This window comes from Plectrocnemia conspersa, unplaced genomic scaffold, assembly GCF_051122295.1.
Source record: "Plectrocnemia conspersa isolate PC_06_02 unplaced genomic scaffold, ASM5112229v1 ptg000011l, whole genome shotgun sequence".
Classification (NCBI taxonomy): Eukaryota; Metazoa; Arthropoda; class Insecta; order Trichoptera; family Polycentropodidae; genus Plectrocnemia; species Plectrocnemia conspersa.
The window spans coordinates 14,196,336-14,212,364 of NW_028277175.1; the positions used below are offsets into that span (position 1 = coordinate 14,196,336).

A 16,029-nucleotide genomic window follows, 5' to 3' on the forward strand; every position below is an offset into this window, starting at 1 on the left:
TACTAGAGTTTCTCTCTGATGATTTCAAACTATTATAAACGATTTATTTTAGTTTCTTGAAATACACTTATTTTTCATGATTTTCTTGGATTTTTATAATACATTGCTTTTATACAGCAGAAACACTAACATATAATAAATTTTAACTACATTAAACGGATTCGTAAAAACCAAATTGAACTTCTACCCAATTTGATTGTCATATATTATATAATAAATACATGGTATATATATAACTGTTAAATGTTTTTATATTAACTTATTTTAGCAAAGTTCAGTATTATCATACTGTTAATTTGTGTGATAATTGCTTTATTTTACCAGATGCCTCTCTATCAAGCTTGCTAATAATTTCCATTTAGGTTTGTTTATTTTTAATTTAATTTTCAATATTACGCTTAAATCTCTTGCAGACCTTGAATGACTATAATATATATTAATTTATGAACTATATGTAAGCAAGAAAATCATATATTGCATTAGGCAAATTTAGTATGATATCACAGTTACTCAAAGGATTTTTTAATGTTGATATTTTAATCTACAATACTTTTTTTCTAAAATATAAAGAAATATTTATAAATTAGGTTATAATTATGTCTTAAATCAATTTTTCCCTAAAGTATTATATTTAAAAATAAAAATATTTTATATAACAATCATTCTATATTGTACAGTTTAGACTTTAAAGGTTACGTGTAATTTATATTATATAATAATAAATATTGATTTATTTAAATTGAATTAAATTTAAAGTGAATTGCATAAAAACCAAGAAAAAATAATACAAAGTATTATTACAATACACAAAAAAATAATACAAGTAAGATAAAAATTACAGAGTAAGAAATAAAAAATCATAAGATATTAAAATTAAATAATAAGTACTTAATTCATATTTTATAAAAAATAAATAATATAGATTAAATTTTATATTGAATTATATATTATATTCAGAATGAATAAACAATATTTTTTATTCGTTGACCTTATATTATATATTAATTCATACATTTATTAGATTAATGCATCGTTGGAGACTCATACTTATTGCTTATTAATTCCTTTGATACTCACCACCATTACTAAATTAACCTTTTCAGTGTAAATTCTCTTGGGATTGGAAAGGTTGTTTTTATGTGTGCCATTCATGAAATATTATCATATACAGTAGAACCTCGGCTTGTTTTTTGAAATATAAGCAAATCTTTTATTTTTTAATTTGCCTCTACGTACGAGCAATTTCTCGACATACGAGCAAAAAATATATTGCGTAGCTTAAAAATAAATGTTATCATTAATTTAGGTAGTACGTATCTAATTAATTTCAATTTCACCCATTACAATGGATTAGTGGAATTTACATTCATTGCAATTGAGAAAATTGATTTGGCATACGAGCAATTTTAGTCACGAGCAGTGAAAATTATGTGATATGCAAAGATTGGCTATTTTTTTCGGTAATATTCACTGTTTACAACAACAAAATACTACTACAATAAAATTGTTTTTTTTGAAAAAAAAAAGTTTTTGTGGTCTTAATTATAATTTATTAAATCTGGAAGCTGTTGCAAATACAATATAATGGCATTTCTGCATGTAATTCAATTAAGCAATGTATATTCTGGGCTAATTCAAGGGGGCATCCTCTTTTAAAATCCACGTCAAAATCAATAAAATCGTGCCGTCGCAGTGGAAACAGTTTTCTAGCGTTAATATTAAGGCTTTCTGTAGCAATATTACGACTCACAATAAGTGAGAATAAAATGAAGCACATCTAAACCGAATTTTGACCAATAGGAGAGCGCAAAAAACAATTATCTCTTCTCAGAAGTCAAAAATCCACGTCAAAAGCAATAAAATCGTATCGGCGCCGTCGCAGTGGGAACGCTCGTTACCGAGCGTTCCCACTGCAACAGCACCGACACGATTTTATTGCTTTTGACGTGAATTTTTGACTTCTGAGAAGTGATAATTGTTTTTGCGCCCTCCTATTGACCAAAATTCGCTTTGAATATACTTTGATCAGCCCTCTTATATAATAAGTGCATAGTAATATCGGTAAGGATAGCTGTCTTATTTTTGAAACATAGTGTAATATCAAACATTTCATGAGAGATGATTTTGGAATTGACTCAACGAAAGTTCAATAACTATAATGAGTTTTAGACTTTCATTAGTTAGGTTTGGGTTTGAATAGCAAATGGACATTTCGCAACTGTCAAGTTGCTTAATAAACATATAATTTCACTAGCGGTTTTCAGTTAAATTATATTTGCTCTAGTAGAAATATACTGGTGAATATGTATTTGGTCTTCACTAGTAAATATATAGCTTTACTGAAAAATACACATTCACTGTAACATTTATACATCGCATGTAAATAAATAATGATGTATGTAAATGTACATATTATTACATATGGAAAGGTATAAACCATATAATTTTACTAGCACCTGTCAGATAAAATGTATTCCGATATGATTTCACTGAAATTACATATTTTAAAAAATATTTTCGGGATAGGTTCATGGCTGTATTTTTAGACCCATAAATATAGCCTTGCATATGACACATGAAAAGCTTGATCTTGTCACACATATTCTCGAGTATAAATAGGTAGTGGTTGGTGTTGAGAAAACGACCGTCTGAAAACATTAAGATGTGTGATAGATATTGTTACCTTACTGCGTTTATAGGTCAATCGCCCACAGGCTGGAACGGAGTATATCATAGTAAAGTTGTCTAAAATTCCAATCGTCACGGTTTGCAAATAATATTGGGTTAGGTAATATTATTATTATCTATTTTTCCATTCTAGCCTAACCTGACTTATCACAGACTTCGTCATCCCTACCCCGTCGCCGACGACAAATTGACATCCCCTAGTCGGTCGTTTGAATCAATTATGTTATACACTTTAGAATTATATATATATTTCGACGCGTGATTGTACGCCTTTATCGGCGATTTATTCGAATTTATTCATGTATTCAGGTGAATTTCTTCATTGGTGCTTTTTACGACGGCGTTTACCTCTTGGGCATGGCGCTAAACGAAACCCTAACCGAGGGCGGCGACATAAGGGACGGGGTCTCTATCACCCGCCGCATGTGGAGCAGGGACTTTCACGGTTTGTACCTTAACGTTTTTAATCAAAACACAACGAAGGTATGCAGCGCGTATACGTGCCGCTAGGGGTCGCGTTTTACCCCTTTGTCGTTTTCGAGCCCTTTACAGGTACTTAGCCAGAGACTCTCAGCATATTTCCACCATAATTACCATGATATGAGCGAGCGAGTTTGCCTCATTTAACTTACTGAACTTCTGCTTGAAGTTAGCTGAGAAAATGCAACCGAGTTCAAATATGTATCTCGGGGCTTATTATCTCTAATATAATTATGCAGGGTGATCCACTAAAAATCCAACATTAAAAAAGACAATACATATAAATATAAACGAATATTAATAATATAAATACAGCCATTTAAAGGCATTTTAATTAATTATTATTTTTATAATAACTTAGGAATTACTGGACACGTGCGGATCGATGATAATGGAGACCGAGACGCTGACTATTCATTGCTGGATATGGACCCCAATACTGGACAATTTGAAGTCGTGGCTCATTATTATGGAGTCGGGAGCATATATGTTCCCGTTCCTGGTCGGAGAATCCACTGGCCAGGAGAAAAGAAATCGGCTCCAAAAGATGTTCCTTTATGTGGTTTCTTAGCTTCTGATCCGACGTGTCACCAAAACGGTAGTACATATATTAAATAATATGAATTAAAATTTAATAAGTAATCAATCAATTAATCAATATTGTTTTAGAAACATTAGAAATAATTTTATACGCATCCTTTGGTTTTGGAGTGTTTTTAGCAACGTCGTGTGCCGTAGCTTTATTAACTTACAAGTAAGTATCTATATTGAAGTATTACTGATAAAACAGTTTTAAAAATATTTACTCAAAAGGCAGATGAAGCTATCGGCTGATCTTAATAATATGTCATGGAGAATACGGTCTGAAGAATTGTTAGAAAGCAAACCATTCGGTTCAAAATTAGGTCTTCAGAAAATTAATGATGTATTAAAAGTCAATTCAACGTTAAAGGTGCGTGAAAATGAAATGAAAAAGTACGGTACGAAAATTACTACAAAAATATTTGTAAATTATCTTTGATTATAATTTAATGAATTACATATTAAATTAATTTAAAGTTGAACTTTAGGTTCTTCATAAAAATTATGAATTAGTACTAAAAATACAACAAAATAGGCTCAGTATTTTTTTATAAAAATATAATTATTACTATAATAGTTATTTATAACCAAATACACATCATTGCAAAAATTTAAGTACGGAAAAAGATTATTTTTCATTTTAGCTTGAATTTATAATACAAATTCAGGAACTTATAAATAAATTACAGATATTTTTGTAGCAATATTTGTGCTTCACATATATGCAAATAAGTCTAGATCTATCTAAAATCGAATTTATTTTCAGTTATCATATGGAATACACAGTGCGAGAGCATCTATAGTTTCGTGTAATAGTCTTCCACCGTCTCAAGTTTACACCACGATTGGAATATATAAAGGAAACCGAGTAGCAATTAAAAAAGTCATAAAGAAAAAAGTAGATCTGAATAAAAAGCTTCTTTGGGAGATAAAACAGGTATTATACAGACAGAGCAGTCCGTAAGTCGCTTTACATTATATATTTCTTAATTATTCGTATTTAACTTCGTATTTAATTAAATACAGAATAAGGATGTCACGTAAAGCAACTACATTTTCCGCTTTACAAAGAAGAGCTATTGACATGTCTTACTCCAACTCTTGAATGATTCAAGGATTTAGAAAAAATATAGAAAAACGTTTATTTCAATAAGGCCAGGCTTTGAAATTGAAATTTTACGAAACTCTTAGAAACATTAACATTTTGAGCTGTATCTTTTTTATATGGCATTGTCTTTTATTCATCATTTGAACTTTTAAACCCTTTCTAATTCCTTCTGAATGCTTCACAGATACCTCACGCTGGCTACAATAACATCACAAAACAAAAATTATTACACTGAAACAGTTTTGTATAGAATCAACCCTGTTTTTCTTTAGCACGAGTTTTACCTCATAAAAAATAATTTTCCGCTGAAAATTAATTACACTACACGGGGTCGTCGGACCTTGGGACAAAGGGAGAGACCGCCTTAGGCCATATGAAACGGTCGCCCCAGTACCGACTTATTATTATAACTCAAATTAACGAAAAGCGTGCGAAGTAGCTGCGCGGTGAAGCGTCGACAGCGCGCACTTAAACACATTCAGCAAGTAGGAACAGTTACATATACACACATGTGTCTCTCCCTTCAAACACCGATTAAAAATTAGATTAGAAAATCATATCAAATATTTTAAAGAACAAGAAAGACAAAATATAGTACAGGGTGAGCCATAAAGATGAGCGATTTGGAATAAATTATTTTAAAAAACTATTAAGTCTTATCGAACATTCAAGAAAATTATATTTAAAAAAATATATATCCAGGTGTGCACCATCGCGTTGCAAACATTGTTCAAATCTGGATCTCAAATCGCTGGCATGTAGCGCGTGGAATAACAGACATTTGTACTCGAATATTCTCTTTCTATTGGACTGTCATAGCTGGTCTGTTGTTGTAAACCTGACTTTTCAAGTATCCCTAGAGAAAAAAAATAGAAGGAGTCAAGTCAGGACTCCTAGGAGACCTCGACGTTGGCAAGGAGTTTTCCTGCAAACATTTTATTTACAACAGCCAAAGATTCGTTAGACAATAGATATCTTCAAAATTCACAGAAATCTCTTTTCGAATGAATTGCAAAACTGGTGATTAGAAAATAGTTTAAAAAAATACAAAGACGATGAAATGTTTATTCGTAGATTACTGATTCTGGATTTTCTTGCTTTTTTATGTTTCAGTTATAAAAACAAGAAAGCTAATTTTTTTTAAACAGCAAAGCGATTTTGGAAACATATTCAATAAATAGTTAAATAATTTCAGGTTCGAGACGTGGCCCATGAAAATACAGTTCGTTTCGTAGGCGCCTGCATTGAATGTCCCAACGTTTTAATTTTAACAGAGTATTGCCCGAAAGGTTCTCTTAGAGATGTACTAAATAACGACGCTTTAAAATTAGATTGGAACTTTCGTATGTCATTAATACACGACATTGTAAAGGTACAGTATTATATAATAAATCATATATTTGTAATATACACAATCATTCAAACATATTTCATACACAGGGTATGTCATACCTTCACAATTCTGAAGTAATGGTACATGGAAGATTGCGTTCTTACAATTGCTTAATAGACGGGCGATTTGTTCTTAAGATATCAGATTTTGGCCTGACGACTTTGATGACACCCACCGATGTTGTGAAAGATCAAAATTATTATAATAGTATGTAACGTATGGTATACTTACACGTTATCTTTTAGTGCTACTGTATGATTAATTTGTAAATTTTTAGAACTTTTATGGATAGCGCCTGAATTATTACCATTGACTGTCATACCCGGAACACCTGCTACTCAAAAAGGAGACGTATACAGCTTTGGAATTATTTTGGAAGAGATAGTTGTGAGAGGAGGTCCGTTTGAAGCAGCTAGACAATTTTTAGAACCTCAAGGTAGATTTATTTAAAGTTGTTAGTTAAATAATCAAACAGATTATTCATTTTACTATTTTTTAGAAATTATTAATAGGGTGATTGCAAAAGAAACTCCTCCATTTAGACCGACCATTGAACAGAGAGATTGCTCAGATAATTTAATAGAATTAATGGAAAAGTGCTGGAGTGACAATCCTGATGACAGACCTTCCTTTGATACTCTGAAAGGAACAGTTCGATGCATTATGAAGTATTATAAATTATATTAATTGATATATTATGAAATGAAATACTTATTTAATGATATTTCAGAGGATATTGCGATAATTTAATGGATGATCTCTTAAGACGTATGGAACAATACGCCAATAATCTTGAAACCCTAGTCGAAGAAAAAACAGAGCAATTGTCATTAGAAAAGAAGCGTTCCGAAGAACTCCTGTATCAAGTATTACCGAGGTAAGTTATATTATATCAATATACAGGACTGCCTAAAAACAACTTACCTTGAAATATTTACTGATACTATATATCAAAAATAATCAAAGTTATATGGATAAAAAATATTTATGGTCTTTGTGTGAAGGTGATCCTTTATTTTAGTAGTCAGTTAATTCTGTAAAAATTAAATTTTGGTTAAGCACTAGCCAATTTTATAACGTAGAATTAGACATTTATTTTTGAAATTCTGTTGAAGAGAAGATTACTATAGAATGTGGTTTTAAATTTTTTTAGTGCATTTGTGCACGTACTCGAGTGACAGACATGCATCACTATACTGAACCTCAATTTGTAGCTGAATTTCAATGGGTTTTACTACTTATTTCTGCTCCACTTTAACGCAACATCTTATTTACTGTACTATATAATTTTAGTTTTAACATAATAATACTAAATTATATACATTTAAACTCATATATTAATTACATATTATAGATTAGTAGCTCAACAACTAATGGCCGGCGAAATGGTTCAGCCTGAACAATTTGAATGTGTCACAATTTACTTCAGTGACATAGTAGGCTTCACGGCTCTCTGCGCCCAAAGCACTCCGATGGAAGTCGTCGATTTACTGAACGATCTTTACAGCACGTTTGATAGAATAATAGGATTTTACGACGTGTATAAGGTGTGTAAATTTACTTTGTCTTTATATATCCTTCTATTACAGCAACGGCATAATGTCACTTTCAGATAGAGACTATCGGAGACGCTTACATGGTCGTATCAGGTTTGCCTGAGCGAAACGGCGATAATCATGCGAGGGAAATTTGCTTAATGGCTCTGGCTATATTGGACGCTGTGATGAGCTTTACGATACGACACAGACCAGAGTATCAATTGAAGATAAGGATCGGCATCCATTCCGGCCCTGTGTGTTCTGGCGTCGTCGGAGTAAAGATGCCGCATTTCTGTCTCTTTGGAGACACTGTGAATACTGCTTCGAGGATGGAGTCATCTGGACAACGTAACTTATAATTATCTATAATCGATTCTTAATATAAAACTCACTGCTTTACCTCGTCAAAGCACCGACTTACATTGCAGTATGTGCTACAGATTTACAATTATCTAACTTCTACAATATTTTTAAAACAATCATTGGTAATAAAGTTTCAGTACAACGAGACCATTTAATTTCAATGTGTAGCAGATGAACAACTTTAAAATGGGACATTTTCACACGTCCGATATATTTTAATTAAAATATTAAGAGTCGATTTATAAACTAAGTGTTCATATTTATTTTGTAATACTTATTTTTTACAGCACTAATGATTCATATGAGCGATGCCACGAAGCAGATTTTGAACAGATTTGGTACTTTCAAGATGGAATTGCGAGGAGAAGTGGAGCTCAAAGGCAAAGGCAAAATGTTAACGCATTGGTTGATCGGATGTTCCGAACCAGATCCGAGACCACCGACTCCGATTATGAGTCAGACCGAAAGCGACATAGCGCCATTTCCGCTTATATTTCCATCTGTGGTTTTAAACAAGAGTAGCGATAATTAAGAATAATATATTTTTCTATGTATAAATTCTCTAAATAAATCCGAAGCACAACCATTCTATGTATGTTTCAGAATTAATGGTACATATTGTAATTAGGATCTTGTATAGAATATAGTTTTGTGTATATATTATATAATCATTGGCTCTAAAAAGTGTTTGTGATAAATGATTATTTTTAACATATTTACGCAAAGTTAACTTTGTGCATATTAAAAATAAATATCGCATTGTAACATATTGTAAATAAAAATAATTTATAAAAGACACCTATAGTCTACTGATACACTGTCTTTTTGGAAACGTATTGACATATTGTCTATTATTGTCTACATCAAGTTAGTTATTACATCTTCTACAATTATATTGAAAATCTAAAAGAAACTATAAAAGCATTTGTTAAAAATATAAATTTATATTATATCATTATATAAGTGTTGCTTAAATGGTTATTCGTGCATTTATAAGATAGATATCATCATAAACATTAACAAATATTTTTTTAGAATATTTTTAATATAAAATTTATAAATAAACAGCTTGCACACTTTTCCATGTTAATTTACTGTTTTATGTTGATAATGATTTTAGTTACCTAGTAAAGGTACACTGTTCAACAAGAACATGATATATATTTCAAATTGATTTTTTTCAATAATATGATCATGGTTTTCATATGTTGAGTTTTATTTTTGATATTTTTAGATATATTATATTTTTAAAACTTATAAAATGACAGAATGCTTCAAAATCATTGTAATCATTTATTACGATATACTGTATGTTACATAGTAAAATTTAAAGAAAAGTTTTGGGTTTTGAATTTAAAATTTTTTCTTGAAGTTTAAAAAGAAAAATAAAATTTGTTATTAGATTGTAATTTTTTGATTTTATTGTATTCTTTTTTTATCAACATATATTATTTTTTAGTTTACCGTTTCTTACAGTCAAGTCTGAAATAATATATTACTAAAATATTTTGTTGTTAACTAAATAAAAAACAAATAACAACCAAGAAAATGATGCGCTGATTTCAAAACTATTTTTTAAATTTAAATATACACAATTTTTAAAATCATACATTGAAATGAATTTATGTGAGAAAATAGTATGAATGTACTTATATTTTATATGCTTATAAGCTAGTAGTAGCATTAAATTTACAGTAGTAAAAGTAAAAACTAAATCGTGAATTTATGTGAACATTTTGAAAATCTTAATACAATTTGTACTATAATGGAAGAAGCGCATTTTGTTGAATCTTAAAAAGGAAACAATGTAAAACATTAATATGAAAATGTATTTTCTGAAGCTTTAATGTATTATACATATAAAAAGATGAAAAATAAATATCTAAATAGTCTTCCTCGATTTTAATTATCTCCTGGTTTTTTGAGCTGTACGTTGCACTGTTGACATTCCGTCCACTAGTTTGGTCCTGAATAGCACATTAGCATTGCTGAACATACCATCTTTTAGAGAAACGATGATGAACTAAAAAAATTAAAAATAAATAATTATAAATTCATTGCAAGCACTCAATTATGATTATATATAATACTTGTGATTTTTTGAAATGAGCCGACAACATATCGCCGATGTTTTGAGTGTGACTCAGATCCAAAGCAGCGTCCACTTCGTCCAAAATATACAACGGCGCAGGATGAAACAGTAACATCGCCAAAATCAACGATAGAGCTACGAGTGATCTTTGTCCTCCCGACAATTCGTTCAAATCATCTTTCCAATAGTCGTTAAATGCAAACTTAACCTGTAATACAAAAATATATAATGAAGAAGAGAGGATTAATATAGTGTTTCATTATAACGGAATCATACTTGAAGTCCTTCTAAGACGGATTTTCCTTCTTGAGGTATGAGTTTCACTTGAGCGCCAGGTAGCAATGTACTGTATATTGAACCAAAGTCTTTGTTAACTTGCTCGCAGGCTTTTATTACGGCTTTTCGTTTCGTAGCGTCTAATTCTTGAATAGTATTAATCAGTGTCGCTCGATCGTTTTCAACCTTAGCTTTCTTTTGCAATATTGCATTGTGCTATAATATAAACAAAACATCATTGAAGGAATGGTTGTTATTACGCAATGTAACTAGCGCACCTGTTCTTCTTCTTTGCCCAAAAGTGTTTGAGCTCGTGTATTCAAATTACGCCCTAATTTGTCTTTTATTTTTTCTAACTGAGATATGCGCTGTCCGGCAGAACGGGGATCTCTTTCTTTGAAGTCGTACAATCCACCGGGCTCTCCGAAATATTCCCGCTCAGAAGTTATCCATTCGTATTGTTCTTTCATTCCATTAATCTACAATTAAATATAGGTAATGAGATTTAAAAAATATATAACGTAATAGTGGGAAGCCCTTAAAAATGCTACATAATTTCAACTAGTATTCTGATATACTACTAACGAATTTGTCGCTTTTTTGTTCAGTAGTAAACGATTAATTTAGTTGTGTTTTCCATTTTCTTTTGACATTATATAGTTTTTCTTTTATTACGAGGAAGGTCCAAAAATTTTATTCTAGCAAACAAGTATTGACATACTTACTGTGTTAAATAGTGTTATCGTTTACTATATGTATATACTTCTGCAAAGTAGTGATAATTTTGAGGCAGGAATATTATTATTATCTTGAACTCAATATTGGAATCCATCTCAATGAATTACATGTGGAACGTATTTCTTTATACGATCTATACGACTATCTTATTTCAACAATTCAATTTTCTAAAGATCATAGTTTAAAAATGATTACGGCCATATAATTATTAAGATAACATATTCATTAGGGTGCTCCACTGTTTTATATAAGACAGAATATCTCCACTTCAATATTCTCACTAACCTTATCTTCACAACTAGCAGCTTCTGATTTCATTTTAGCGATTTCATGCTCCAACTCCTTTATTTCAAGTTCAATATCAGCATTACTCGCCAGCAATTGTTCCTTCTTTTGCGTGATACCTTTTATTTCTTTATTTTGAGTTGCAATATCAGCTTTTTTGGTTTTAATTTGAGATTGAATAACTTTCACAATTTCCTTTAAAAAAAAAAACAATCAAACACATCCATCTTACAAAAAAATATATTTTAAAACACATACTTTGATATTCTTCTGCTCCTCTTTCAACTTTTCAGTCTGCTGAATCAATTCTTGCAGAGTTTCCTCTCCTGCCGCTAACTGCTCGCGACCAACGTCGACACTCTTTTGCAACTCGCTCACTTCCAACTTGAGTGTATCGAAATTATGCTCCAGCTTCTTCCAAGCGTTCTTACTGATATCTGCCTGTTTCTTCTTATTTTTCAGATCTTCTTCCACCGCCTTCAACTGCCTCTCCCTATGTCCTTTCAAATCTTTCATACGCTCGCGCAAATCCCGTTCTTTTTCAACGTTCTCTTTGTTAACTTTCTTCAGCTCTTCTATCTTAGACGTCATCTGTTGAAGGTTATCCTTCATTTCATCAATCTCACTAGCAAGCTCAGCACTTGCAGTTAACTTCATCTGCTGCTTTGCTGCATTCAATTCGTGCAACTTACGCTCGTATTTTTGCTTGCAAGCTATATATGGATCGTAAGACTGTGTGATCTTTTTTATATCAGAATCTAATTTAGATAGTTGCGTTTGTACTGGTTGTATTCTAGATTCAATCGACATCAATTCCTCTAATCTTTGCAACACAGAGCCTTCCTAAAATTGTATTATAAATTTAATAATAATAATAAATAAATATAAATATAAATAAAGCACCAACTTTTCTAGCTGATCCACCGCTAAGTGTACCACGAGGATCAACAGTATCGCCGTCCATAGTTATGCAACGCTTCATGATTTGCGGATGGAAAGCAACCTTCTGGCAAATTGTGAGATTTGGACACACAAACGATTCTCCAAACACCCACTCCATTGCTGGTCTTAACGATTGATCGTATTCGACTAACGATAGTGAAGATTTCACATTATCTGGTCCCACCTGTAGTTTTTTTATTTAATAAAATATAAAATTATTTAAGATAATATGATTTAAAATAAATTTTACCAATTGCTCTGCCAATCGTATCTTTTCTCTCTCAATAGTTCTACCTCGAATTTGATTCAACGGTATCATAGTGGTACGCGATTGTAGTTGACCATTTTTGATAATCAATTTACTAGTGACTTCATTGTCAACTATCACATTATACAACTAAAAAATAAATTATAATTAATAAAAACAATTAAACCAACCAAAGATTTTGCACATTTATTGCCACAAGGAATAAATATCTTGATTTGTATATCAAAAACACACTAATTTAAAAATCATTATATTTTTCTCTATAATATATCGTTGTGTAACGATTTACATAAAAAAAAAACAATCAAGAGACACACCTCACGCACAACTGAAGACCCACAAACCTAGCAGCCATCTAGAAGAACGCCACATTTCTATTAACCCCTCCAATGTGCGGAGTAGGTACACAGTTTACGCACACCATGGTGTATATCATGTGGTACAAAACCTGACTATAAACAATTGACCGAAAACCTACTATCGAAGTTACCTGTACACACCAGTTGATTGAATGTTTTAAATTTCGATAAAATACAATTATTTTACTGGGTGAAATATTTTTTTAATCACATTTTCATAAGATAAGGTGATTGGATTTTGAAAATATCAAAGTAAGACACTAAAAAAGTCATTTTGGAAATTTTTGTGCATTTAGAGATGCGCGCGGAAACAAATAACGAGCCCTGAAATTCATTCAGAAGTTTAAGTTTTGAAGACAAACAATATGTTATTAAGAATGGTAGACCTACTCTGGATAATTAGCACAAAAATGAAAAATTAAACTCGTTACTTCAAGACAGATCATTATAATTCGTCAAAACGGCGAACAACAAGAAAATCGTAAAACAAGACAATATCTAAATAAACAATCACCTTATTGGATAAAAACTAATGATAGATTTGAATTCACCAAGAAATTTAACACATATTTGCAGCAAAAAAATTGTAGTTTAATTAAACAAATTATTAACTAACCCTTTCTCCGCCAGCGACCTCCAACGCCATAGCATACCGCGGATCCTTAATTCTCACGAGTCTGCAAACTAAACCTTTAACTTTACGTCTATCAAAATTAGGAGCAGGATCTTTGTAGTTGAATGTGCATCGTCTCAGTTCTGAGTTCAAACGATCTAAATTATGACTCAAAGATCTAATCGATGATGATAATTCGGCTCTTTGACTCTGCATATTTGAAAGCAGATCTTCGTCATATTCAATCGACGTTAACTCTCTCTGTATGTGTTAAAAAATATTATATAGTATTTAAGTTATCGTTACATTTAAATTAATTATAAAGAATTTTACGTGCAATCGTTGAACTTCTTTCTCCATAGCGTCAATCTTTCCTTGCTGGTTCTTAAACTGTGCACCAGAAGTGGACATTTCCTTTTGCAATTCCTTCAAACGTTTTGTAATGTGTTCTTTTTCCATGTTCAGTTGAGTTATCTGCGTTGAAGCCTCTGATGCAGCCTGATTGGCGGCTTTAGTGAAGAAAATAATTTAATTAATGACAGATAAGGATCTCATAGACTAGATATTTCTTACCCATCAATTCGTCTTGAAGAGACTCTTGTCCCTTTTCTGTTAATTGAAGACCTGAACTAGCTGCATGAAAACGATCTTGAGCTTGAGTTAATGCTTCAGAGTCTTGGTTCATTTTATCTCGTAACGATCCAAAAGAATTCTCCATCTAAAAATTGTTGAAAGTAGTGAGTTTATAAAATAAATAAAAATGTGTAAACAGTAATTACTTCATTGAGCTGATTTGATTTGGTCGAAAATGCTTTCTCGTCATCATTTATATTGTTCTGAAGAAGTCTCTGCTTGCTCTTCTGTGCGGTGAGACTGTCTTGAGCCGAACGCAAGTTAGCGGAAATGTTTGCTTCAATTGTCTCTTTATCTTGCAGTTCTTTTTCTATAGATTTTAATTCCCCGCCTGATTCCTATTACATAAAAAAATAGTATAAATATAAATAAAAGCAAGCTAATTTCATAACAATTTACTTTATCTAATTTTTCATTCATTTCTGTAATCAAACTCTCGTAACGTTTATACTCGTTTTTATTGTTGGATATGGTTTCATGTTTAGATTTAATCTTATCTTTGACTTCATTGAGCATTTTCTTTGAGTTTTTAACGCTTTCTTCAGCAGAAACGTACTTCCAAGCTACGTATAATCGGATGAGATTCTCCAACTCTCTCACAACCTTTTGGTACTCTTGATACTGAGAACGTTCTTCTTTAAGTTTACTCAATTTAGGAGTAATTTCCTCAGTGATAATCTTAAATTAAATAAAGCGATTAATACACAACAAAATATTTGTAATATATTTTTTTAATAACATCACAAACATCATTTAATTCTTTAAGCTTGGCATCTTTTTTGATGATTGTCTTCTCAGTTTCTTGTTTCTTTGTCTCGTACATCTTCGTACCCGCAGCTTCCTCGACCATTGATAAAATCTAAGCATCAAAAAACAATAAGTATATATAACCAAATTAATAACGGAGATATAAATAAACTAAATATACCTCAGGCGGCTTCATATTCAAAACTTTCGTTATCCGACCTTGCATTATAAGGAAATGTGGATTATTGACGTTGAGTTGTACTGAACAAAATAAGTCAATCACTCGCTTATTTTGTACATTTATGCCGTTTATTAAATATTTATTTTTTCCACCGATGACAACCTACATTTAATTAAATATTTTGATTTAATTGTACATTTATTAACTCAAATATTGTACTCAAATACCTGGCGTGTGATCGTAATTTCTTCGTGATTTTCATACCCAATCGGCGTTTGCTCCTTGTCAGAATTATCAAACGTAATACTGACACTGGCTTTTGTAACGCCAGCTTGTCCTAATTTGTATACTAATTCTTGCAAACTTCCTGCACGTACCTACATAATTATAGCAATGCCGTTTTTTCGATATGTTTGCAAGCGATATTTTGATTTAAATTAGTGCTTACGTGTGTTAAGTCACTTAGACCCAATACGAAACAAATCGCATCAAGAATGTTGGATTTTCCGGTGCCGTTAAAACCGGTGATTGCATTGAATTCACGGTCGAATCCATTGATTTCAACGCGATTTCCATACGATTTGAATCCATCGATAACTATCGATTTGACATACATCGTAAACAGACGCTAGCCGCCAAAACTGACAGTTGCCCGCGTTTAAACAACAACGGCCGCGCCGTTCGAAGTTGCCAACAAACAAAATGCGAGAACTTAACACCAAAATTGTTGGGTATCATATATA

The 16,029-nt window shown here is 31.4% G+C and overlaps 2 protein-coding genes across 2 annotated transcripts in view; one reads left to right on the forward strand and one right to left on the reverse strand.

The window, feature by feature from the left end:
- LOC148229583 (atrial natriuretic peptide receptor 1) overlaps window positions 1-10,089 on the forward strand; it is a 22,523-nt gene extending 12,434 nt beyond the window's left edge. The window contains exons 7-19 of the mRNA XM_088197048.1: window positions 2,998-3,133; window positions 3,530-3,766; window positions 3,838-3,922; window positions 3,982-4,120; window positions 4,517-4,687; window positions 6,054-6,230; window positions 6,299-6,458; window positions 6,529-6,687; window positions 6,751-6,919; window positions 6,982-7,128; window positions 7,606-7,798; window positions 7,864-8,137; window positions 8,440-10,089. Of these exons, the coding sequence (XP_088053174.1) occupies window positions 2,998-3,133; window positions 3,530-3,766; window positions 3,838-3,922; window positions 3,982-4,120; window positions 4,517-4,687; window positions 6,054-6,230; window positions 6,299-6,458; window positions 6,529-6,687; window positions 6,751-6,919; window positions 6,982-7,128; window positions 7,606-7,798; window positions 7,864-8,137; window positions 8,440-8,684 (2,292 nt within the window). The 3' untranslated portion in view covers window positions 8,685-10,089. The remainder of the gene's footprint in view (window positions 1-2,997; window positions 3,134-3,529; window positions 3,767-3,837; window positions 3,923-3,981; window positions 4,121-4,516; window positions 4,688-6,053; window positions 6,231-6,298; window positions 6,459-6,528; window positions 6,688-6,750; window positions 6,920-6,981; window positions 7,129-7,605; window positions 7,799-7,863; window positions 8,138-8,439) is intronic.
- On the reverse strand, window positions 9,964-15,996 carry SMC2 (structural maintenance of chromosomes 2). Its single transcript, XM_088197047.1, has 17 exons — window positions 15,735-15,996; window positions 15,514-15,663; window positions 15,287-15,448; window positions 15,107-15,217; window positions 14,758-15,036; window positions 14,505-14,696; window positions 14,299-14,443; window positions 14,059-14,234; window positions 13,729-13,986; window positions 12,736-12,882; window positions 12,451-12,669; window positions 11,802-12,386; window positions 11,544-11,738; window positions 10,799-10,999; window positions 10,521-10,736; window positions 10,243-10,452; window positions 9,964-10,175 (listed from the first exon to the last, which is right to left on the reverse strand). Exons 1-17 carry the CDS (start codon window positions 15,900-15,902, stop codon window positions 10,059-10,061), a joined length of 3,531 nt encoding a protein of 1,176 aa, XP_088053173.1. The 5' UTR covers window positions 15,903-15,996; the 3' UTR covers window positions 9,964-10,058.
- Between the last annotated feature and the right edge of the window lie 33 nt (window positions 15,997-16,029).